The following is a 26591-nucleotide window of genomic DNA, read 5'->3' on the forward strand; positions in this document are numbered from 1 at the left end:
TTTTTTTGTGAAGATATTTAAGAAAAATACTATTTGGAGCGAAATATTTGATTAATTCAACTTTTTTATTTTTTACGAAGACTTCATTTTAGGGCAAGCAGAGGGGGGAGACTCGGTCAAAAGAACGCTTGTAGTCTCGCGCATTCTCGCGGCTGTTCCCGGAAGTTTATATGCTAAGACGGGGTCCTTCAGGGTGGAGTGAATTTAGCCGGGTAGGTACTGAAGTTTTTCATGCTTTAGAGACGTTGCCTTCTTGATTGGTGAATCTTTAAAAAGACATTATAACTATGGTTACTAGAAGTGTGCTTATGCCATATTAATTACCGATCATCAATTTGTTAACGATGTAGGTCAATATAAATACCATGTTATTTCAACCTACTGTATCTGGGTCTGTCAGTCTCACAGTCAACATTATATTTACTGTTATGACTCACATAGTTTAGATTCAGCTTTACAGCTATCTAGGGCATGGGAATGAATATTTCAGAGGAGGGTATGGTGTTGTGCATTTCATCTTTTTTTCTGACAATTTACTCCCAACTTAAAATATATATGTCTGTTAAATTCATTTGGGTCATAAAAATATTTGTGTATGTAATATGAAGATATACTTGTAGATTGTCATGATCATAGTCTTAATATAATAAACTCTTGTCCCCGATCCTCAAAATACATATAAATATCTATATCAGCTAGAAAACTTTTTTATAATAAATTTTGTTACGTAGAGAAATAGATATCTGCAGCTGTTTTAGTTGCTGTGGGGTGGTCTTTGAAATTGATGTTACAAAATGTATGTTAGTCTTTGTTCTTTATTCTTTGAGAATTTTGCTTTTAAAAACTATGCATATTTTAATATTACAAAAAAAAAAAATGGACAAAGGAATCAATGATATTTGTTCTTGTCAAAATAATCAGTTTCCCCCCCCCCCCCTTCACCCTTAAAAGGATTCACTGTCAGAAAACATGATGTAAAAAAAAAAAAAAAATAGAATTTCATAGTCATGCAGAATCATGTTTATAACATTGCTCTTTGGTCATTGTAAGTAGATAAATTAATTCTGGCCAGTTACCTGGTCATGGTAATCATTCAATAAATTAGGTGTACATGTTTGTGATGAAAGGACATGTCACTGAATCTATTATTTATTTGTCATTATTAAAACATCAGTTATTCATGATATTACATAAAGCATAGTATATGAGTTCTTGATTAAACTATGCCAACTGCATGCAATTTGTCCCTTCCTTAAAATAAACTTGCTTTGCAACAACTACCTTGAATGACCAGAGATCACTCCATGGAGACTTGCCTCTATTATTGGTATGAGTTTTTAGTATATTCTGAAACTCAGGATGAGCAAAGGCTAATAAGTATGCAGAGTCACAGACACTGTGTTAGCAAGCTGTTATACTTGTACCTAATGTTGGGTCAATAATTCTGGGGACATGCAAGCTTGGTGTATTCTTGGCAAGTGAAAACTAATTGATATATTATGTACCTCTTGGATTTATACTTGCTTAAAGATGGACTACATGTATGAAAATGTTTAAAAGTCTAATTGGGTTTTTGACTAAATTTGAGTTCTTACAGGACATTGCAGTTTCAAAAATTTCTCAAAGTAAAAAAAAGAAAAATTCAAAGAGGGCAGATCCCCACCAAAACAACTCAGTTCTTCTTCTTAATTAATTAATTAGTCAGTTAATTATTAAATGGATCACCACCAATATCTAATCGATTTTAAGTCAGCCCATGGCCATTTCTGACCTTTCCTGAAAATTTTATCAAAATCCAGCTATAAGTTTTTGAGTTAAGCTGTTTACTAACAAACCAGGTAAGAGAAAAACATAAACCCCTAGGCAGAAGTAACAATGTGCATTTTCATTGCCATGTGGATTATCCAAAACAGCTTTCTTTTTTGTGAAAGCAATATCTTTTAAAGTATTCCACTGGAGACATTTTTTTCAAGATCTGCTGCTGATGTCATATCCCAATTTCCTTTATAACATCTTTTCAGTTTATGTAAATAAAAATTACAACACAGGGAAGACACCACCATCATTGTATCATCAGTCAGTTTGTGTTGATGTTTTATGTTAAGCAGTTGATCCTTCACAAGGTCATATAAAGAATCAACACCATGATATATCACACAAATGGAAACAGGAGACCAATTCAGGCTTTCAGTGAGAAGCTATCAATGGACAGGAAGTTGAATTACACAATTGCTTTTTATGTACAGACACAGATGTGTCTGTACATATAGCCATCATCTGCGTCTGTCGTCGCCGTCGTCGCCGTCGTCGCCGTCGTCGCCGTCGTGCACTTTTACCGATAACACGATAAGTGGAAAACTGTTTTTTCTTTTGGCTTGAAACTTACCGAACTAATGAATATTCATAATACGCAGGTCAAGTTCGAAAATCAGCATGATCGGGTCACTTATAGGGAATTTATGCTGTTTTTTCACTTTTTTCAGCATAAATGAAGCACCGATAACACGATAAGTGGAAAACTGTTTTACTTTTTGGCTTGAAACTTACAGAACTGATGAATATTCATAATACGCAGGTCAAGTTCGAAAATCAGCGTGATTGGGTCATTTTTAGTGAATTTAGGCTATTTTTTCTCTTTTTTCAGCATAAATGCAGCACCGATAACATGATAAGTGGAAAACCATTTTACTTTTTGGCTTGAAACTTACAGAACTGATAAATATTCATAATACGCAGGTCAAGTTCGAAAATCGGCATGAATGGCTCATTTTTTAGTGAATTTAGGCTATTTTTTCTCTTTTTTCAGCATATATGCAGCACCGATAACACGATAACTGGAAAACCGTTTTGGCTTTTGGCTTGAAACTTACAGAACTGATAAATATTTATAATACGCAGGTCAAGTTCGAAAATCGGCATGATCGGGTGACTTGTAGGGAAGTTATGCTGTTTTTTTTTTACTTTTTTCAGCATATATGAAGCACCGATAACACGATAAGTGGAAAACCGCTTTATTTTTTGGCTTCAAACTTACAAAACTGATGAAGATTCATAATCCGCAGATCAAGTTCGAAAATCAGCATGATCAAGCCATTTTTAGGGGAGTTATGCTATTTTTTCACTTTTTTCAACAAATATGCAACACTGATAACACTATATAAGAAAAACAGATAGGCCAATTGTCATTATACTTACAGGAGTGGTCAGTCTTACTAAAATGCAGGTTGAGTTGGAAAATCAGCATAATCTGGCCATTATTTTAGAAGTTATGCTGTTTTTTCACATTTCCTCAGATTCAATTATTAGGCATGTGAACAGTCTCATTATTTAACTAATAAGATACGTAAAAGTGTTTGTTTGATATTTCCTGCATCTTTACAACATTGTTAATTGATTGTGTAAAAATGATGGTAAACTTGTTATCGTGTATTGTGAAATAAAGTGTCAAAAACGGTAATAAACTCATCATTGCAGTTTGTCAGATTCAATCATCCACTATGTTCAGAATCTCAGAATGGAGGAAATTGGACATTAAACACTGTTCTATTGATATTTTTCCCATCTCATCAATTTTCTTAGTTGGTCATATAAAAATGGCAACAAACTGTTTATTTCGTTTTATGTTAAAAAAATGTTAAAAATGGAAATAAACCCATTTCAGAACAGTGCTGTCATGTTTACATTTTGGCATTTTTAAGATGTGACTTTGAAGTTTCATGAGCCTGCAGACCTTTGCTAATCACATTTTCTGAATATCCATGATACTAATATTTTATGATTAAAAATTGATGGTCATTATGCTGTTAAACATTATGTAATATTGCATCAAAATTTGAAGAAACCCCTATTTTGGGCACTGCTCCCATGATGACCATTTAAGAAAAACCATGTCACTTACTGTTTTCAAACTTACAGGCAAGAAACATAGGGCTAAAATACAGCTTCAGTAGGCAATGCAGTCTGTTTGGTAAATTTTTCTGGCAGTTAAACAGTTTTTTGTGAAAATTTAATTTTTCACTTATTGGCATTTTCAAGGTGTGACTTTGAAGTTCCATGATTCTGAAGACCTTTGCTTGTCATGTTTTCTGAAAGTCCATGTTACTAATATTCTATTAAATAAAAATTGATGGTCATATATGCTGTTAAGCATTATGTAATGTTGCTTCAAAATAGAAGAAAACACAATTTTTGGTGTTGCTGCCATGATGACCATGATGGGAAAACCGTGTTACTTATGACTGTCAAACCTTAAAAAAAGAAACACTGTACTAAAATGCAGCCTGAGTTGGAAAAGCAGTCTAATTGGCTTCATTTTCTGGAAGTTATACATTTGAGTGAAATATTCATTAACTTTTTGGCATATTCATTGTGGGACTTGGAGCTCCCATGGACATGAAGCCGAATGGTAATCAAATTTTCTACATGTCCATGCTATTTGTAATCAATAATCAAAAATTGGTGATAATTATTCTATAATTTATTATGCAATGTTACATCAAAATTGACAAAAATCTTTTTGCACTGCTACTGCAAACATTATGAAAAGAAAACTGTGTTACTTATTATTATTTTTAACTTATGAGAATGATTTTTAGGATTGGCATGCAGTTAAAATTAGAAAGCTAGGTCAATTGGGTTATCGTTTATTATTGAATTTATGCAATTTTGTGTGAAATTTTCATTTTTTTATTCTGGCACTTTCTAAGTATAAACTTGAACTCTGATGGGCCTGAAGCCTTATGCTTTTACTTTGGTCGGTGTTACCTGCTGTGCATAATTAAAATATGATGTTGACTTTGCAGTAAAACATAATGTATCATTTCATCAGAATTGGTAGTCTCCTATTTTGTGCATTATTGTTTTGTGCTTTTCTTAAGATGTGACTTATGGGCCTGAAGGGTCTTTGAGAGGGTCAGTCTGTAAATTTTCCTTGGGTATCACTTAGCTAAGCTCTGAGTTATAAAGTAATTTGCCTAATTGATTATTTATAGGCCATTAAATGAGATTACATAAAGCACACTTGTTGATATCTCCCTGTAAACTCCCAAAGGTTAAGCTCTCTGCTAGATTAATAATAAGGAAGCAGTGATAATTATGGAGGTAAATTATGCAGGTAATTTATATATATATATATATATATATATATATATATATATAATCAACAATTGCTGCCTGGGCAGAGGTCTGCACTCTCGGAGTGCTTTTCTAGTTTTGTTTATTTTCCTTAATAACTTTTTTCTCAAACACTTGCATTTGTGATATTTAACCGCCTGAAGCTCTGCACATTTTCTGTATTTCCACATAAGCAGTTGTATGTTATTTATGTTTTCAAACATTATGTAATATTATTTAATGCACTGTCATCATTTTTCAAATATTGAGACTTTCATCATGTGACTTTGGTCTCTCATGGTCCTGATACTGTAATCTTATTGAAGGGATGGGTTGAGACCATCTTCAGGGTCAGCTTCCGGAAGACGTTCAGATTTTTAAGTTTATATTGACTGATATTTATTTTTTTTTCTTTTGGAAGATCATCAAAATAGAGGATGGATCAACAAAGATACTTTGGAATACTGTCAGAAAATATCTCTGGGTCAGCTCCTGTTATTGACCATGTTACCTGTTGTGCATGATTAAAATTCAGTGTTGACTAACAGTGCTATTATAAGCATTATTTATTATTGCATCAAAATTGGCAAAATGACCTATTTTGCATCTTTATTTTCTGTTTTTTGTCTGTACATTTGACAGCTTTGCTGCCTTGTTTTCGATGATTACTGTGGTTTTTGCCACATTTGCTGTACCAGTCATATGATAACTAATGGTTTTTATTTTCTTTATAAGATATCAATATTATTTATTTAACATATTGCATGTAATAATCACTGAAGCATGGATCCCATCCTTCAAAATTTGTCTCATTGAAATTTGACCAGTGCAGCCCCACAGCATAGTTTACAAAGCACTTTGTGTTATAAAACCAGTCCATGGTCAAACTGTTGTACTTGATCCCTTTTTTAGTATGGGTCAGTGGACTGCACTTGAGAATAGTGCCAAGTTTATGTGAAATTTATCAATAAATGTCCCTGAAATGTTAAGTTAATCACAGTTGATTCAAAATGTTAAAAAGTACCAAGGTGAGATAAGGAAATGTATCTTTTGATCTCTTTCTCTCCCCCCCCCCCACCAATCGCTCTTTTTTGATGTGAAAAAAAAAAGCGTTTGAAAATTTAGGGTGAATAAAAATAAGGAAGCAAACAAGCAAAAGACAAACCATTTTTCCATCTGGAAACTTACTGAAGATATCTCAGTCCAGCTGATGAAAGTAACCCATTTTACCTGCTCAGCTGTATGCACAGGGATTTGAAACTGGATATGATTGCTTCTTTTATAGGTAGATCTCAGTAAGGGGTAATTATTTTCAGACCAAATTTGAGGTAGTGTATGGTCTTGGGTGCTAGTTGGATGTATCTTAGTGTAGTTATTATTACAGCAGAGAAGTACGAAACTCGTTTGGCCTATCTGCTGAAGTTTTTACTTCATTCAGTTAGAGAAAAAGGTTTTCCAAATCACCAAAAATATTTTTTCAACTCACTCAATGACAGATCAGTCAATATTCAGGGATAAGATTTACATGTTTCTCATATTCCAAAGGTAAAAGGAAATATTTTAAGCTGTTGGTAAGCTTTCTTGGCCCATTTCTCATGTTTTACTGATATATTTTCATACTTGAAATGCACAAGCCCCCTTCACTCAGAAAAATTTGGTAATAGAGTGAGGCACAATGAATCTACAATCCCTTCAGGAATGTGTGGAAGGTGAAATGGGAGTTTTGATGTTTACATTTGGTTCTTAATGGTGGAAGAGTACTGCTTAAGATTTGTTGATTGTTTGTTGTGAGGTTTTATGTTGAAATGATCCTGTTTATGTTCTTTATTGTTCAGGGGGAGATGTGGATAGAGATCAAGGGTCTGTTTCAATATTTTTACTATAGAACTAGATGAAAGTAATAGATGTTTTGTAACTTATGTACTGGTAATCATTTTATGAAAGTGGATAAGTTCTTTATACATCTGTATTTGTTTAGCTAACATTATTTCAAATGAAAAAGTAATGTTTTGTACAATTTTCGCAGGATCTGCAAAATGGACCACATACTTACATTTTTTAAGCTCATTTTTAAGTCTAAAAACAGAACTATAAAACTGTATATTTTTCATAAATTCACATATTTCTAAGGACAGACAGACATGAAGTAGTATTGAGCTAGCATGGTGAGTTATGGTTAGGCAATGGTTTGTTTTCCTTTGTGCTTAATCGAAGTAATCCTGGATATCAATCCCCAAATGACAGTGGTGTCAGGTGTCTGTTATATGTAATTGGTTCTTTACACACATATCTGTTAACAGTTTAACAAGTGTGTGTGTGCTGAAGTGAGAAGAGGGTTTAAGAAATAAATTCAACTTTATGCTTGTCATTGTATAACATGAAATTCATGAATATAGTACATGATAGTTTTCATTTTTAAGAGGTAAAATAATTTTGGATTTATTTACAACAGATTGCATTAATTTTATAAATTGGAAAATTAAAATTTTTGTCAAAATATGCTCTTCTGATGCCATGGTCTTTTTGAAACAGCCCAACACATACAACCATAATTTACAGTTTTAGTAACTATAGACTTTACGGATTTTTGTATCTTTTTCCATTGTGAACAACAACTTTTTATGTAGTAAATGATCAGAATGAACCCCTATTCCTATTTTTCACATAATAATTTGGCAAATTCCCTTAAAATGATTTAATATTGAACTGTGTAATATATTTACAACTGAGACCACAACTGCATATACCTGTGCTAACATGTGGTATTTTTAGTGTGTTATTTATGACGCTAGTCAGCACTTGGATGCTTTGCGTCAGTGCCTGTAGTGCAGGTACCCATTGAAAGGGTTCACTTTCAATTCAATACTAATTACCCATAGTCTGAACATTATTCATAACTGTATGGACTCTGTTCTTCAATTTCCTTAGGATTCATGATACAAATAATAAATAGCATATGTTGCAATCAACTGTTAATGTGGTTAACTGTTTTTGTAAACAAAGTTAATTGTCTTGCAAGGTCAGTTCTTGGGTGGGTGAAAATGGAATAAAGCCAAAGGTATTTACATCAGTTTGAATGATTGTTAGCCACAGAGTATATAGTTCTACATGGGTGTGGAATACATGCCCTTTTTCTGTAGCTGTTGAATGTTGATTCCACTGAAAAAAAAGGTAAGGTATTTTGTTGTATGCAAGTTTTTGGTTTAAATTGGATGGATCTTTCACTCTTTATAAGTGCAAAGGATTCAAATTGCTTTATTGATATATATACTATACCTTTAAGTTATAATCATTGGACATAGACAACTACTGTGTTACACAAATTAGTAAGTAACACAATTGCATAAATAAAGTATTTTATGGTAAGTTTGATATTAACACAGCAGGACAATATGCAAATGTGTGTGTGAGAGAGAGAGAGAGAGAGAGACCATCCAAAGATGGCACAGAAGAACAATGTGCATGTGTGTGGGTGAGTAAGAGAGACTTAAGACAGGCTGTGGATACTATACTTGAACACATTGTCACAATGTGGTCAATTAAGTTGGTAGTTGGTTTGGTATGTGGATCTGAAATTGTACCAGTGCATTGCGTGTACTTTTAACATTTTTCATGCAGTTTTAATGTTAAGTCATTCAATTTAAAAGGAAATACCATCTTGCAAAGTGGCACTAGTGGCTGTGAGACCTAAGAAGAAAAATTTTAGATGTCACTGTTATATGTCACTTGTGACAAAGCAAAAGATTTACAGTTTGTTTTCATAGACATGAAGCCAAGTTATCCTGCCCCTCTTCTTTTTCATCTTTTAAATTCCAAATATACTACACCAGATTGAAGTTTGACAGAACATAGATGCACTTTGGTACTGTAAGATCTACTGAATTGTAATCAGTCATAATTTGATTGCTTGATAACAACAGATATACTCATACATAATCCACTATATACTTCTTTTTGTTGCATGAATACAATTACTTTGGCTCAGTGACAGAACAAATGTGTAACAACTTTGATCAATGTGAATGACTTCCTGTGAAGGTAATTTGATGTTGTTACACTGTGTCCTTGCAGTATGGGACAGAGTGAAATATGAGCTGTCTACCAGTACCTGGCAAAGTGAATCTGTTAACAAGATAACAAGCTTACCTGAGCAAAGGATATCTGAGAATACTTAGAGTGACAATAATGATGTTTTGATACAGGGTTGATGGGTTTATTTGCTTTATCTGATATTTGACTATGTCATCTGGATATCAGACAAACAAGAAAATTAATTTTATGGTCTTCACTTTCAGCATTAAAAAAAGGTTTATTGTTGAGTTAATGAAATGGCAGTTATAGGGACATTGGTATCTGTTTTCAAAGTTAATGTGTCATAGATAATTCATATAATTCTCACATTATTAAAATGTTTGTGAATGTTGCTATGGAAGAAGAGTGGCATTGTTGTGGTTTCGAAGTTAAGTATCTTAGGCCAAGGGAATTTTGCCTGGACTTAGGCTTCGTTCACATGCAATGTCTATTTTCTATTTTCTATTTTCTATTTTCGGTATGTCTTATGATCACGGTCTGTGCACTGAATATCCCGCGGCGTAATTACTGGCAGCGTGAGCCAGTTACTATAAGTTACTATAAGTAACTGGCTCGCGCTGCCAGTAATTACGCGGCGGGATATTCAGTGCACAGACCGTGATCATAAGACATACCGAAAATAGAAAATAGAAAATAGACATTGCATGTGAACGAAGCCTTAATGTGATAATCATGTATATACAGGTAAACTACTATGTAGATAATGCTGGGGTGATGAGACTTCTTGAATAAAATGCAGGTATTATTCTGCATTGTTACTGTCATTAAGTTGTAAACTACCAAAATCTGTGTGTGCATGCTTTTCCATTCAAAAGTTTCGTATCATTTTTTTTTGTAAGATTTACTTTGATATTAGGAATTTCCTGTAACACAATATATGTTTCAATGCGACCTACTATGTGGACATTGTTGTATAAAGTGGATATTTGCATGATTTAATGTTGTTAATACAGTCTTTTCCCTGATAACTTTATCATGGCCCTTCTCAGAGAAGACTAGTAAACAAAAGTTATCTTCATTGAATTGCAATATTTTTGACAGCCTTGTCTATAACTAACCTTAATTATAATACTGTATGCACCGCAGGATTCTTTTGTTGTAAAAATTGTACACCCAAGATACGAGATAAAGACTGAAACAAAAGACAGCATATATTATGGCCCTGAATGTGCATTATCATTAATCATCTGTTCTTGGCATATGTACTTAATAGGTGTATTAAAGATTTCACTTTCCTTCGAAACTTGCGCACACTAAGTGGTACGCATTTGTTTTTGGTATTCTTCATTATTTGACAGAACGTCAACATTTTTGGTCAGAAAAGCCAAAAATGATGAAATATTTTTAAAAAATGTTTGATCAGTCATAGCAAGAGAAGAAAAATTGAGTGATATCATAGGTATTTGTATGCTTTTGTTTTCTTTTATTGGTGGTGTTTGAAACAAAATAATGATCTTATATAATTAACTGTATATTAATTTGTTTCTTTGTGTTTTTTTCAGAAGGTGACTTACACAAAGGAACATAATGTCGTCCAAACTGTTTGGTAAAGATTTGAAGCAGTATGAAGACTTGGATATAGATGAACTCCTAGAAAAGTTGACCCCTGAAGAGTTGGAGGAACTCAACAATGATATTGACCCTGATGTAAATATTTTTTGTTTGATGTGTCATTTTTAAAGTAATTTTAGTGAAGATAATTCTGTACTATACATAATTATAATGAGCTTATTTCACACACACATTTTTGTAGACTATGGATAATGATTCCCTACTAGGCATTTTTGATATATAAAAAACTTTAGAAAGACAATTTAATAAAACATTAAAGACAGTAAGACAAGAGACATTTTAGTAATAAAATGAGGTGATCAAAATTGAGGACTCATAATATTTGGAAAGAAAAGCCTAGCAGTTTTAGTACTGCAGCTGTTTTTTCCCTCCTTAATACCCTCAAAGGTCATTTAATTTATGACTTATGCACTGCAGTAGCTTGTAATATTGCACTATTTTTCTTTTAAGAACTAAAAGTGCAGGTGAATCAGTAACTGCTGTACCATTTACGTTTCATGTGTTTGGACTGAGGGTTGTCTTTTACTGATAAATGTGAGACTACTGACCTCAAAAGTTTTAAAATTGCAGGGGAAAGCTTTATACAAAGGTGTCAGCATTAAGGTTTTTCAAAGCCTTCTTTCTTATTGATTGTTGTGGGATGTGACTTCAGCTTAAAACCCATGTCTTCTAAATAGCTGCCCCCACTCTCCCAACTTTCTACAGTGCTACAAAATTAGTGAGCTTAGACTCTGCAAGTGGTAGTTATTTGATACTTGATATTAAAATTATAGAAATATGTTGCTGTATAGCTTTGCCAAGATGTTTTAATTTGTTTTCTAGAACTCATTGCTACCTCCATCTCAGCGGTGTAAAGACCAGACTACCAAAGCCCCTACAGGGCCATTCAAGAGGCAGCAACTCTTAGACTTCTTGGAAAAGAAAGCCAAGGAGGAGAAAGACTGGGAACAGAATAAGCCATATGTGAAAGAAACTAGAGGTAAGTTGTTGTCAAATAATTTTTTCCAAAGTAAAATGTATTAAAAGAAATACAAAAACAAAAAATTGATAACATCATCAAGATGATAATGATAAGTGATTGAAGTAGTGGAGATATAGGCATGATCAAATATATGACATCTGAAGAAAGGGGATATTTCTCTTGAGAAGAATTGTATGTTATGATAATGTGAGAACTTTGGTACAGAAGCCACTGTAACTTTGAAAAGTCATTAGGCCTAATGTGCCGGAGGCAGAATGTTTGTGCTTTAGGCAGAATGTTTGTGAACATAAAAGTTAACTTTTATTTTCCTAAGGTAGTTTCTTGATTCGTGCTGGTGGGGAATGGCCTTTTTGAGTACCAGGTTATCAGTCAAAGTTCGAGGCTTTAAGGAAAAAGAGCATACTTTTCATTGTGACAATGTGTAAAAATACCTGTGGGTTACATTGTGATCCATAACAAGTGTTTCTGCATTATACCTACAGCAGATTTTTTGCCAAAGTGAAACAGGAAAAAAAAAAGATGTGAAAAGATGTCATGAGAAATGGTGACATCATATAAAAGTTTGTTAATCTTTATAATGTATTTGGATAGAAAGTAGACAGTGACTAATGCAAAACTGTTTTATATATTGGCAATAAAATTTAAAAAATAGATATGAAGTTTGGATTACGACTTAACCTTTGAAATATTAGTTGTCAGTTCTGTTAATTTTGGTTTTAGTTGTTAACAAGTTTTATTTCTAAGGAATATGAATTGCTTTTTTTTCAGGCAAAGTATATGTGCCCAAGGAAGAACCCAAAAAGATAGACCCCAACGATGAAATAGAAACAGAATTTGATGATATTCTGCGCAGTGCCACAGAGGAAGAATTAGTTGATTTAGCAGGTAGATTCTTGGTGTTATATTTAACAAGATTTTTTGACATGAAACAAATTCAATTTAAGTTAAAATTGGGAAATGTGAAATGTTTCTGAAAAAGATTGCAAAGTCTTTTGGGGCATTTAAAATGTTTGTTTTTTAAAATATAATTTGACTTTATATCAAGTTTATTTTACTCTTAGTATTAACAACAACAAAATGGTGATTATAAAATATGAGTGCAGAAGGAAATACACGGACACTGTATGGGCTTAGTCTTGAATAAAATGGATATAATATCAAGTATATTTAACATTCTGTGCATGATGTACTGTATTTTACACTTGCATTTTACAGCTGTGTTGGGCTTCCACAGTCTCCTGAACCAGGTACAGTACACAGCATCCATGGAGGACAGGAAAGTAGAGGGTGGCTTTTCAGGTAACTAATAGATACCATATGAAGGGGTGGATCCAGAGATATTTACTGACAGTCCATCTTTGTTGATCCATCCTCCATTTTTGACTATCAGCCGCAGAAAATTTAGATGCCCATCAATGTAAACTTAAAAATTCTAACAGTCTTCTGGAAGACCCAAGGTGAATGGGATGGACACACATTCAAGGCAAGAATGGATTTCGCATACTCCTTGTTGATGAGTGTTGCCTCTGGTTGATATTATAGCTCATTTTATATATTTGATATGAGCTAAAGCAGGGTCTTTTGTTTTCAATGATATACAAGTGTTGATAAAAGACACTCTTCTCTCAAATATGAACATTTTTCATCTAGCAAATCTGAACAAGTCGGATGTTTGGATCACTTCAGTAAATATTTTCACCAAATTAAATATTGATTAAAACAATTAATTAAAAATATCCTTTTTAGAGAAAAAAATGCTGAACAGTTTTTAATATCATTGTCATTACTAATACCTCTCATCATTTTCATTTCATTTAACATGAAATAGTATCAGGAAGCTCATTTAATAGTTATTATCCAGTGAAACAAAGCTTAAACTTCAGGGACATGACCACATTTTTATCAGATTGATGTTCAGCAAATTATTAACCTCTAAAACATGGTGATCAAGTTGAATTATGTGGTATCTTCAGTAAGATCATTGAAATCTTTCTATCTTAATTTCTTTTGTGCCCTTGACTGTGTAGAAAAGTGAGTAATCATGTACACTTTAGGTCAGCAGGAGTTACACATTTGGGAAATTGTGTGCTATCTTCATATCAAATGATATATTGCCTTTTATCTTTCTGGTATATTGCTATGCCAGGTGTCAGCATTAAAAAGGAGATAAAATTGTTTATAATAGTCAAGAACTTTCAAGCTAATTTGATTCATCATGCCATTGTATATGCTGGCTGGTGATTATTTCCCAGAAATTTGGGTTGAAAAAAAGGATTTTAATTTAAAAACTACTACTCATAAACTGTCATGCCATAAAGTGATGGCACTGCCCTCTCTTTTGTGACTGTCTTCACAAAAATATTTTCTTGTAAAGATGTAATTATTGAGAGAAATGCAGTCATGTGAATTTCTGCTAAGGCATTAGCTGTTTAGACATGCACTTTCCTCATATTTTACATAAATATTTATTTGAAAGTTTTGAAATAGGACTTAAATGGAGAAAAGATAATTGTAATGATGAATTGGTCAGAACTGTCAGTGTAGGAGATTCAGACTGCCATTGTGACCATTTAAGTGTGAAAAGTCACAGAAGATTTTCTTTTCTTTGTGGTTTCCAAATGTAATTTAGGATAAATGCTTTGTCTTCTTTTCTAAAAAAGTTTTTTTATAATATGAACTACTCCTTGAAAGTGAGTCAAATTTGTTGATAGAGAAGTACTTAAACAATCTTTGGTTTTTTCCTTATAGCAATTATGCTTGATTTCCTTGTTCAATCTATGTTTGAGACACGTTTTGCCATCTTTCTCTTCAAAGGGATGGCCAAAGCACAGTTGTTGAAGAAGGTTGAAGATGAGCCCCCAAATGACACTGATGTTGACGAAGCACTACAACAAATTAAGAGCAATGATCCGAAGTTGAAAGAGTTGAATTTAAACAACATAAAGGTACTTTTATCAGAAAATTATTTTGTATTGAAAGCCAATGAAGAGGAAAGACAATTTATATATGTAGTGCAATTTTCATTCGAGTAAAGTCATATCAGGTTATTTATGTAAAACCTATACATATATAATTTCAGTACCAAACTGATTTTTTCTCCTGTTAAAAAGTGCCATTCATTGTTGTATTTACCTGGGGTTTACATTAAGAATTGTAGTTAGGTGAGCTAACACAAAAAATTAATTTGAGATTGGTCTTATTTTTCAGAACATCTCCATTGAGAGGCTTTGTGAATTTGCTCAGGCTTTGAAAACCAACACAAATCTAGAACACTTTCATATGGCAAACACAGCTGCTTCAGATAAAGTAGGAAGGGTAAGTGGTTTTTGTGCCTAAATCTTTTTCTTTCAAAAATATTGCACATAGCATTACATTATATATTGAAAACAATACTAGCAAGTCTATCTGAAGTTTGATATTGCCTATGTGTTATTTATTTATTTTTATATTTACATTTCAGGAACTAGCAGAAGCAATGAAAGAAAACAAAACACTGAAGACACTGAATATAGAGTCCAATTTTATTTCTGGACCAGTAATTGTGGAAATTATTGAGGCAATCAACCAACCCCAGACACTGCTGGAGTTTAGAGTGGAAAACCAGGTAGGCAGTTGGCTTAATACACAATAAGAGATGTGCTAACTTCAGCCTAACTTCCTAACTTCAGAGTGTTTAGCTTAGCATAGACTACTAAAATAGATAAGATAGTTGACTACATAAGATTGATTTTCTTTAAGAAAAGATTGACTCAAAGTAAAATGGGAGATTTGTGCTCTCACTTTTGATGAAGCATCATTTTTAATTTAACTGCAGAATTGACATCTTAAAAAGAAGAAATGCCAGTTTCAGAATGATAACAAAACAAATCAAGCCATTGAGATTAAAGTTTATACAACATAAGAAGCTGGATGGTTGATTTCCACTCGAGATTTAATACAGTTTATGGCATGTAAAACTTTTTACAATGAATGAAAATATGTTTGCTTTTTTCTACATGATTTTAAGTTTTATATTGTGGGGTTTCTGTAGTAGAACATTGATTGTATTGTTTTATATTTCTTTCTGTAGAAACCACAAGTCCTAGGGTGTAAGGTAGAAATGGAAGTTGCCAAATTGATAGAGAGCAATGATACACTGATAAAGCTGGGAATGACCTTAGAATTTGCCAACGCAAGAATAAGGATCTCAGAAAAAATAGAGAAAAACCTTGATAAATGTGAGTAGCTTCTTTGAAGCATAAGTAATGTTAATCACAGGCTTTTGATTTAAGAAGTTAAATGCAGTAAAAGTTAAGTTGATGTCACACTTTTTTTATGTAAAATTCTCAGTCAACTGGTTGAACTATAGAATTGCTGTTTCTACTTACATTACCCATTTTGATTTTTTCTTGAATTCATATTGTATACTTTTTTATTATTACTATTTTACAGATCGTTTGGAGAGGGTTGGTGACAAGGAAAAAAAATAAACCATGTGTAGTAATTATGTTGGACTTTGCGTGTAGCTGATGACTGTCTGTGCCTCGTCTCTGCCCATCAGTGCTTTATACCTCAGTGTGAACAGTGGCAGAAAATCCATAATATATTGGCCAATAAGATATATATATATAATATACATGTATGGAGGAACTTTTACCCTCCCTGCCTGGTATGCCAGAATGGTACCTGGACCTGAACATGGATAGAAAATGTACAAAGAACTATGGATTAATGGAAGCTCCAAAGAAAATTTGGATACAAGTCAACGAGGTAGAATTGGGAATAATGCTTCTGCTTTTCAAGAGGAAAATAATTCAAGGTGCTGTGAATATTATATGTAGGCTGACTGTTTTTGAACATAGGTGCGAATGAAGTCAGAGTGCATTTAAGTAGTGCTGAAGCTTCACATTGTACATATTTTCTATGAGCTTTTTGTACTTTTCTTCTGTAGAACTATCTATGCTTTCATTGCTTACTTTTTTTATGTAGACCAACTGGGTCAAGTAAGCAGTACAGTGGGTAACATAAGAAGGGTTCATGAACATCTTTTGAACTTGGCATAAAGAAAGACAAAGCAGGATAGTGAAACTCTGAAAGCTAGAATTTCAGCATCTCATATTAAGAATTTTAGTATCTTGTATTAAGGTTGAAGAGATGATTTACAGAATCATGCGAAATACATCAAGCTTCTGGTAGTATTTTGATGAGGTTGCAGTCCATACAACAATTTCATTTGTTTATATAAAGGTCTTTGTGCTACTCTTATGACTTACCAGCATAATGTAGTGCCATATGTAGCACAAGTATTGATGTCGAATCTGGCAGCAGTTGTTTACCAGAGTTTATAAAGTATGCAACTGGAGGCAAATCTGTTGTAGAACATTTTCCAACAATTATGTTTTATTCATATGTTATCATGCATGTAATTGTAAATATTATTAATGACTAAGATCATTGATGTGCAAGAAAGTGTGAAAAGATCTTAATTATCCACAAGTTGTTTTTAAAAAGCTCAATTTAAACCAGTTTCTGTCATGTGTAGTTCAGTATAATTGATCCTATTACTTGAATTGTATCTTTTCCTTTGAGTGTGTCACAAAACTTTCTTAATGATTGAAATCCTGCTAGAAGGTCATCTAAGCACATCCCATTGCTGCCATTCAGCTCACCCAACACAATTGAGACCTCTAAGGGTACTCTCACAGTTTCTTTTTAAACTAGTCAAAAGTAAGGGTGATTAAGCACTTTATCATGCACTCATGATCTCATTGTGACAGTTCATACAATTTTATTGTATTGTATTGGGGTGTTTTAAAGAAAAGCATATGTAATTACATTTATATGCAAAATAGTTGCCAGGAAAGAAATACAAAAAACTCATTTCCAGAAATTTAAAGCCAATAGTGTGCTCATCTACTGCCTTGTGTTTCTGCAAAAGTGTCAAGAATTTTGAAATAAATGCTCTAGAAATGTATTCTCTTTGGTTCTAATTTTATGGATGGGAAGAGAACAACTCAAAAAAGTTTGATAAATTTTAATAAAATCAAGTTGACATGTTACATTAAGATGTACATATTTAAAAAAATGGATATGAAGAATTTTTATATAAATATTTGGAAAACCCAGCATCAATTCAACATTGCTTGGAATGTGTTATTATGGATATGTTTCATTTTAAGACTAGCTTATTGACTATAGAAACAAAATATTAGTAAAATCTGACTTACAGAAAAGGCTACTGCTACTATTGGTCTAATTATTGAGAAAAAAGTATCCATCAAATTTATTGCATATTTTCAGATATCATAACACGTGGAAGTTGATCAAATCAAATTTCAACTTTTGATGAAACCATGGTGTATTATTTTTAAATAACATAACCGAGGTTCAAAACAATCTTGCTTTCATTTATGTTAAATAAAAAAAGGGACAATCAATACAAATTATTAATTAAATAAAAACAAGATGAAATTTTACAGACACTTGATATAAAAAGGGGTTGAAAGATTTTACTCCAATGAGAAAAACATTTAATTTGGTATTAACAGAAATAAACCTGTCTAATGACAATCAAAACATCATCTCTTGGAAGAAAGCTTCCTATTCGTTTCTACTTTCGTTTTTTTTAACAGCCTAATTCAAATATTTATTGAAGAAATATATCATTCCCTGATAGGTCAGAGCCAATGGTTATATTTTGGTGGTGATTTTAAAGTGAAAACTCTCCGAGTCCACTTCTAACTTCCCTATAAATGGAACAAAGTTATACATATCCTCTCTACTTTTGAAGTTCATAACACTGCTCCTTAAGATTTCTGACAAGAAACAAAGTAGATACTGTTACAGTTGATGCTTACTTTTTGCTTTTATGAAAATCAGCTATTCATTTATTATGTATGAACAAATTGACTTTTGATATAACTATAGCATTACAAGAACAATAATGTTTAAGGCTTAGGATGCATTCACAACAGTGAATTACCTAGTCTAAAGATCAAATATGGCAACCCACTTAAAAGCTTGCCACATAATCCCCTAATAGACGCTGAATATTCCCCACGTAGATTATGCAACAAGCGTTCAAGTGGGTCAGCCATATTTGATCCACGAATCTGTTAATCTGCTGTTGTGAATTTGGCTTCAGAGTCTTCTCCACCCCCCCCACCCCCGCCCAGGGGCGGATTTAGGCCGTCTTCTGGGTCTTCCGGAAGACGGTCAGATTTTCACGTTTACATTGACGGGTATCTAATTTTTCTTGTTGGAAGACGGTCAGAATTGGAGGATGAATCAACAAAGAAAATTTGGAAGACTGTCAGTAAATGGCTCTGGATCCGCCCCTGCCGCTCCACCCTGTCACCTACACTTCTCCCATAGTAAGACCATGTAGTAAAATAATTCTTATTTTTATTCTATCTAGGCATTAGATAAATTTGTATCACATAGCTAAGGAAAAAATTACTTAGTATAGGACCTTCCCTGAACTCCAGTGTCCATTCATATTAGGGCCAAATTGCCAATTAGAGTCCAGTTCCTGGTGGGGAGATGCACCACCATGATGCAAATCCCTTCCAGAATGATACTCATCATGGTAGCCTGGGTGTGATGGGTCACCATAGGCTGAAGCCTGCTTATTACTGGGATACCTGTCCTGAACTTGTCCAGGGTGGGAAGACTCGCCAAAGTGGGAAGCCCGCTTATTACTGGGGTGTATGTCCTGAACTTGTCCAGGGTGGGAAGAATCATCAAAGTGGGAAGCCCGCTTATTACCAGGGTATCTGTCCTGTACTTGCCCAGGGTGGGAAGAATCATCAAAGTGGGAAGCCCGCTTATTACTGGGGTATCTGTCCTGCACTTGCCCAGGGTGGGAAGAATCATCAAAGTGGGAAGCCCGCTTATTACCAGGGTATCTGTCCTGTACTTGCCCAGGGTGGGAAGAATCATCAAAGTGGGAAGCCCGCTTATTACTGGGGTATCTGTCCTGCACTTGCCCAGGGTGGGAAGAATCATCAAAGTGGGAAGCCCGCTTATTACCGGGGTATCTGTCCTGCACTTGCCCAGGGTGGGAAGAGTCGCCAAATTGGGAAGCCAGCTTATTGCTAGAGTACCTTTCCCTTGATGGTTCACGTAGGTCATGTGGTTGATCCCAGGACATGTGGTGATCATGGGAAGCATGGTTATTCCCACTGCCAAATGCAGATCCATGGCTTCTGACATGTGGAGGGTCAAGGTATGAAGATCCTCTTTTAGAATGGGGCATTCGAGCAGCATCATCGTCATAAGCATGTCCATAACTTGGGTAGTCTGGTGATTCAGGATACATGGTTTCTTTTTTGGAAGGGGGTGAACGACCTGTATGAGACTGACCCCCATGCTCTCTTGCTCCTTCTTCTGGTATATAATTCATTGGTGGGTGGTGATCAGCAGGATGATGGCCCCGTTTTTGAGGGGGCATATCATAGCCAAATTCGTGCCTTGGCGGACTTTGATGCAGCATGGGATCATGCCCATAGGAGCTTCTCTTTGGTGGAGAAATCCCATAGCTCTGATCTCTTTTAGACGGGGTACGTTCGAGGACTGATCTTCTATGGGTATGTGGGGAAGGCATGGGTGAGCCTTCTTCCAAATAGGAAAACCTCTTCTGAGGAACCACTTCCCCCATGTAGTTATGGTGGGAGAAGTCTGGGCGAGGACTCGAGGAAAGGGGAGGAGAATTTCGATCTCTGCCTTGGAAATGTTCTTCACCCTGTGAACCTCTCATTGGTTGTTTATTGTAGCCAAAATTTCTGTTTCTATCATTTTCAAATCTTTCATTAGGAGAGGTGTAGAAAATGTCTCTGGGTTGACTGCGGTGATTGTTGTCCCCATGTAATCCTTGCAGATGTCCACGATCTTTTTGAGAATGAGGATGGATGGTGTCAGGAATTTGGGTCTCCCATGGATGTCGTGGTAGGCGATTGGGTGACATTCCTGTCCAGTCACCACTGTTGTTGTCATCTTCATCAGACGCATATCCATAGTTCTGATAATTTGATAGCCTTCTCCCTGTGCCATCTTCTGACATGTGTAGGTTATCTGGGGTGATAGAAGAGGTATCGTTTCCATCTTTTTCATTTCCATTTTTCTTCTTTCGCATTATGTAAACAGTCACCAAAATTATGATGATGGCAATGAGGACAAGGGTTCCCCCAATTACACTTGCTTTGAAGGCTCCAGTTTCATACCATTCTTCAGTTTTGGATGTAGTTAAACCTGAAATAATTCAAAAATAATAATTTCCAGATTTTTGACTTACTTCTTTTGAAACCAAAAGTAGAGGGGCAATGAACAACCACGTACAATATGGCCACAACAATCTATCCAATGCTTAAGCACTAAAAACCCTTTGTGCCTGCATACACTGCATTATAAATGAGCAGTTTATGCAACAGACATCAAAACTGTAACAAATAACAGAAAATGTGTACTGCTTGATATTCAGTAGCAAAATCCAAAATGTATTTGATCTATCCTGAGTTTAAAAACAGAGATGAACAAAACTATTCATTTCATTATATTAACAAATACAGAAAAAGAGCAAAACTTCTGCTTTTCCAGCAGACCAAAGTCAAGCTCACATTTCAACTGGACAACTTATCCAGCTTGACGATACTTTCGACTTTGGTAATAACACATCACAAGATGACAGATTGACCTAGCAATTGATTCGACTATCTGAACTAGTGAGAATATCTGTGCAAATAGAAGTCAACACAGGCCCGTAGCCAGGGGGGTTCAGGGGGTTCGAAAGAACCACCGTTTTTGCTGGGAAAAGGTCCACTCTGGGTAAAATCTGATCTATGTACTTGAGGATTTTATGGTAAAAGGTCCACCTCTTCAGAAAACGAACTCCCCCTCTGAAATTGCTGGCTACGGGCCTGCAACATAAGGCAAATAGGGCAGCTATTCGTTAACACAGTACCTGCAGTGCTGTTTTCTGTGGTGGCTCTCATTGTAGTCACAATTGTGGTCTCCCCAGTAACCGTACTGGTATCACCCATGCTGCTAAATCTAGCAATCCTGGACAATAAAAATATTATAACCCAATTTCTATTTTTTAAAATGATTACAGCAGTTCCTCCAGCTCACAGTGCTCACTTTCAAGATGTTGTTCTACAGGAAACACTTCAAAAATGGAACTGTTCCCGAAAAAATGATAACAACAAGTGCTTATTGCAATGCCTCTTTCCACAGTAGAATAAAATGGCTGAACAGATTAACACACCACACCTCAAGTGGGCAAGTCACCTTCTTCACACATCTCAGGAGCCCTGAAATACATTACTTGTCTTATCATCTCTCCACCCTCATTCTGCAAACAATGATATCTGCAAAAGCTACAGACTGTCTCACTAAAGTGGGCTAAACAAATATTTTATCAAACAACTCTGGACTGTAGGAATCTGCTACTTCAAAATTATCTGGATGATAAATTTCAGAGAAAAAAATGCTGTGTTTTCGAAAGAGCATGGAGGAAATATATCTGAGCAGCATAAATTGTAAATCATTACATGAATGATCATTATAGAATTCCAAGGTAACTCAAAATAAACCAAAAACAAATAAGTATGTTGTTTTTTTTATTTGCACAATAAATCACATTTATACTTAACAGGCACATCAACAAATAATTACACCAGAAGAGCTGTTCTTCTGAGCAAAGAGTACTTATTTACACTAAACATCTGCTTTACAGTGAATGAAGCATTTTAAAAAGTAATAGAAAAAAATGTGAAAAAACAGCATAACTTCTAAAATAATGGCCTGATTATGCTGATTTTCGAACTCAACCTGCGTTTTAGTAAGATTGACCACTCCTGTGAGTTTAATGACAATTGGCCTATCTGTTTTTCTTATATTGTGTTTACAGTGTTGCATATATGCTGAAAAATGAAAAAATCAGCATAACTACTAAAATAGTGGCCCAATCATGCCAATTTTCAAACTTGTCCTGCGTTTTAGTAAGATTGATTACTCCTGTGAGTTTCATGACAACAGGCCTAACGGTTTTCCTTAAAATGTGTTTACAGGGTTGTATATATGCTGAAAAGTGAAAAAAACAGCATAACTTCTACTATAATGGCCCGATCATGCTGATTTTCGAACTTGACCTGCGTTTTATGAATATTCATCAGCTCTGTAAATATAAAAGCAAAAAATAAAACTGTGTTCCACTTATCGTGTTTACAAGGAAAGTGCACGGCATCGGCATCGGCATCACCATCGGCGACGACGGCGACGACAGACGCAGGTGATGGCAATATGTACAGACACATCTGTGTCTGTACATAAAAAGCTTACACTACACCTGTTCAGGTACACTTTATATAACTAATAGTGCTACTTTTTATCTATATGTCAACTATAATACCCTGTGAAGCTGGTGACCCAAGGACACCATATTACAATAAATAAAAATTAAAATATTGCAAATTCCAAAAAATAATGTCTAAGCCTTCAGTATTGAAGATCTTTCAATAATCAAATGCAATATAAGTGGATACCAGGTTAGGATTCTTAATAAAATCTATATTCTTGCAGCTACTCAATACACTTGAAGTTCATTCTGCACTTAAAACAATAGATTTTTCTCAATCTTGCATAAAATAAGACACCCTATAAATAGACTCGGTTCCCCCCCCCCCCCCCCCAAATGAATGAAAACAAAGCCTGTGCAATGCTGTATATATCCAATGTAAATAGGGTGACTACATATCATTTCTTCTTTTAAGCTTCTCATTTGTGCAGAGTTTACCAAAAAGGTGAACACCTTTGACGATTTTTTTGTAAAATGCATTTCTTCTAAGGTTTAAAGCCATATTAGTTAGACTGTTTAAGGATCTTTTTTTCTTTCCTTTTATTTATCTACTTATCTATTTCATGCATAACAAGGTCCCAGAATGATATAGTAAGAGCAATTCTCAATTCTTAATGCACTAAATGGTATTGGCAGAATGTTCATTGGCAGTAACAGTATGAACACGTTGGAACATGACATTTAAAACTAAGTCAGTCATTTGGCATTTTTACACCAAGTTATGATGAAATAATAATTTAAAAACAATATGAGACTTTCTTCACTTTTAAAGACAAACAAGGGAAAATCCAACACATCCAACACAATATATAGAAATATTCAGGAAATGCAGTGACCCCAAGTTACAAAGAGGTTACATTATGAGAGGTTGCAAACCAAAGTCAGCATTTTACAGTTCACAAACTGGACGTTTGTACGTTACAATTGTGTTACCATGTTTTTTTTAAAGTCTATTCTCTTATCTTGAAAAGGTGGCCCTGCTAGAGGACCGGATTGGGTAAAGAGGAATAGTGAGTTACATGGCAGACATCTTTGATAATATTTAACTCAAATGTTTGCAACTCGGGGTCACTCTGTACTTAAATTTAGCCCTAAATGTTATTTTTCTAAAACTCCTCATCACTTTCTGGGGGTTGTGGAGGAGGAGACATTCTGATATCCTCCCTAATGTCTTCCTCCACCTCGCTTACTTCAGATCTCTCAAACTTTTCACTGTACTTGCTGTGTTCCTCAGAGATACTGGAAAGGTCACTGGCCTCAACATGTTTCACGGGAGAAACATCTGGAGAGCTGAAGGGAGGAGATTTCATCGGTGAAGCCTCTGGTGAACTGGGCACTGGTGAGGCATCCCGTGAATTGGTCCCATCTTGTAACCTCTTGTCCACACCTCCACCCACTGGTGGCTCCCTCTTTGGATGACCTTGAACAGATGACCCTCCCAAGCTCCCTGATTGACCATAGTGGTCATCTATGGTAGTTGACCTATGGGAGGAAGAACTTTTACTGTGATGTGAATGTCTGGATGAATGTTTAGAACCACTGTGTCCAGATCCATTAGAGGCACCTGAATCAGACTCCCCAGAATGTCCCCGCTCTTTGAACTTTTTACCACCACGCCCTTGCTTCTGTTTATGCTGTGTTTCCGCTGGATCTATTCTGATAGCAGGGGGCTGCATGCCGTCTTCATGGTGATGTTCTTCATTTCGCCCCTTGATGTCAGAAGACTCTACTCCCTTGCTTAAAATAACAGCAGGCTGGGCAGGAGGGGCATCACCCCTAGATGCTGCATGGGGCAATACAGTTCTGGTATCTTGTAACAGTCTCTGATACAGCTCATCACTCTGTGGAGGAGGAAGCCTTACAGGAGGTTGGCTCATTTCATAGTCACCACCGTGCTGCATTGTGGGATCTAGTGTGGCTTGGTAGTTGTCTGGCCTAACACGGGGTTGTATTGTATGATGCCTGTCCTCTGTGTAGTCTGCATCAGGCTTGGCATCATGCTTGGCCTGGGTGTGTAATAACAATGGCTGTTGGGGTGACTCATAGTCCCCACTCTCCTCTTGCCATTCACTCTGCTGGAAAGGTGGCGCCACTGCTGTATGGAGAGCAGGGACTCTGGCAGAACCCACATGAGCATGGGAAGCACTAGCAGTTCCCATACGAGGAGCAGAAGACTGGGATCTTCGCCTTGGTACAGGTAGGTCACCCTGGGAATGGTACTGTCTTGGGTATGATGTTGACACTGGTGGTTCCTGTGCTTGGTGTCCTGGTGCAGCAGGTTTACCAAATGGCATGGCACTTTGGTCCAATCCTGCCACAGTTATCAGCTGACCTAGGCTGTAAGAAAGGAAAAAAGTAAAATGTAAGCTGTCAGTCAGTAGCTAAATGATCGGTATATGCAATTTGAATATATAGCTCAATATTTATTTCAGATGTCAAATCAAATGAATTTGACTCATTTGGCGTTTAATGTTTAATGTTTATTAATTTGAGAGAAGTGATTATATTACTTTACCAAAAATGTTTTTCTCACCCTGCTTCCCTGAGCATGTCTAAAAAGGAATGAAACTGTTTAAAGGAAGATTCTATACTCTCCAGGACTTTATCGTCATCAAGTGGACTTCTCTCCAGCTGTGCGCGTAGGGTGCTGATCTCTTGATGAAGACGGCCATTTTCTACAGTTAGCTGTACATACAAAAAGAAAGTAATAAGAAAAATATTCTTGCTAAATTACATAGAACAGCACCATATATAAAAAAATTACAATAATAAAATAAAAAACAGGCTATATAAAAAACTTTTACAGATGATAAAAATGTGTAGTCGGTAACTGCAATATTGGAACCATGAACAGAAAACATTGTCTACTACCTCCAACATCTTGTTTTCAGCCTTGGATCTTGCTTGCTTCTCTTCAGCCAGCTGTCTTCTTAACTGCTCCAACTCAATCTTATAAGACAACAAAGAACATAATATTAATCCACTGCTCATACTTATATTTCTGATGCAAACTTAACCTCTAAAGAACTACCTGATTTCACTGCAGTCTTGGTTAGTCTGCAAGCACCCCAAATTTTGAGAATACTTGAAAGTAAGCCATATTTTTTTTACTCATCTGGTGTTTACAGTAACTGATAAAAGAGGATAGTTTCCAGTAATATCTAAAAGTCAGGGTGACCCTCTCTATTACCTTTATCTCCTTGATTGCCCCCAGGTTCACTTCACCCTGTACAACATCTCTCTCAGCTGTAGCATTCTGGTACACTGTATCATCATCATAGTCTGTGGTGGTGGTAGTGGTCTCATTATTGTTGGATTCCATGTGGAGGCTGACTGCAGGGGTCAGAGGAGGCGTGGTATTCTCCATGTTTTCCTGCACACTGGCCCTCCCAGGGGTGTGTTCTGGAGGGTAGCCTCTGATGATGCAAATATAACAGATTAAATCCTGGGATTTCTGACAGGTTACTAAAGACCTGAGGGAGCAACCACTGCAATCATCAT

The 26591-nt window shown here is 35.3% G+C and overlaps 3 protein-coding genes across 4 annotated transcripts in view; 1 reads left to right on the forward strand and 2 right to left on the reverse strand.

The window, feature by feature from the left end:
* The first annotated feature begins 86 nt into the window (after window positions 1-86).
* Window positions 87-17711, forward strand: LOC106172399 (tropomodulin-1). The gene is made up of 10 exons (XM_013553084.2): window positions 87-212; window positions 10707-10851; window positions 11599-11755; window positions 12527-12643; window positions 12974-13057; window positions 14573-14703; window positions 14966-15073; window positions 15219-15362; window positions 15828-15975; window positions 16190-17711. The coding sequence occupies exons 2-10, from the start codon at window positions 10732-10734 to the stop codon at window positions 16225-16227; spliced, it is 1047 nt and encodes a 348-aa protein (XP_013408538.1). The 5' UTR covers window positions 87-212; window positions 10707-10731; the 3' UTR covers window positions 16228-17711.
* Window positions 17712-17756: 45 nt separating this feature from the next.
* Window positions 17757-22354, reverse strand: LOC106172354 (uncharacterized). Its single transcript, XM_087006181.1, has 3 exons — window positions 22004-22354; window positions 21696-21793; window positions 17757-20986 (listed from the first exon to the last, which is right to left on the reverse strand). Exons 2-3 carry the CDS (start codon window positions 21772-21774, stop codon window positions 19197-19199), a joined length of 1869 nt encoding a protein of 622 aa, XP_086862307.1. The 5' UTR covers window positions 21775-21793; window positions 22004-22354; the 3' UTR covers window positions 17757-19196.
* A 1065-nt stretch (window positions 22355-23419) lies between these two features.
* Window positions 23420-26591, reverse strand: part of LOC106172389 (centrosomal protein of 78 kDa) — a 31277-nt gene continuing 28105 nt past the window's right edge. For both annotated transcript variants that reach the window (XM_013553073.2, XM_087006180.1), the window contains exons 12-15: window positions 26281-26506; window positions 25962-26039; window positions 25624-25775; window positions 23420-25427 (exon numbers count right to left, since the gene is read on the reverse strand). In XM_013553073.2, coding sequence (XP_013408527.2) covers window positions 24197-25427; window positions 25624-25775; window positions 25962-26039; window positions 26281-26506 — 1687 coding nt within the window. In that variant the 3' untranslated portion in view covers window positions 23420-24196. The remainder of the gene's footprint in view (window positions 25428-25623; window positions 25776-25961; window positions 26040-26280; window positions 26507-26591) is intronic.

This window comes from Lingula anatina, chromosome 2, assembly GCF_051362555.1.
Source record: "Lingula anatina isolate TDL-2025a chromosome 2, LinAna3.0, whole genome shotgun sequence".
Taxonomy (NCBI): domain Eukaryota; kingdom Metazoa; phylum Brachiopoda; class Lingulata; order Lingulida; family Lingulidae; genus Lingula; species Lingula anatina.

Excerpts from the sequence above, each read along its gene's own strand:
- LOC106172399 (XM_013553084.2), top strand. The coding sequence starts at position 10,732 with ATGTCGTCCAAACTGTTTGGTAAAGATTTGAAGCAGTATGAAGACTTG. Across the intron at positions 15,074-15,218 it reads CTTCAGATAAAGTAGGAAGG|GAACTAGCAGAAGCAATGAA; the intron begins GTAAGTGGTTTT and ends TTTACATTTCAG. Across the intron at positions 15,976-16,189 it reads AGAGAAAAACCTTGATAAAT|ATCGTTTGGAGAGGGTTGGT; the intron begins GTGAGTAGCTTC and ends ACTATTTTACAG.
- LOC106172354 (XM_087006181.1), bottom strand. The coding sequence starts at position 21,774 with ATGGGTGATACCAGTACGGTTACTGGGGAGACCACAATTGTGACTACA. Across the intron at positions 20,987-21,695 it reads CACAGAAAACAGCACTGCAG|GTTTAACTACATCCAAAACT; the intron begins GTACTGTGTTAA and ends GAATTATTTCAG.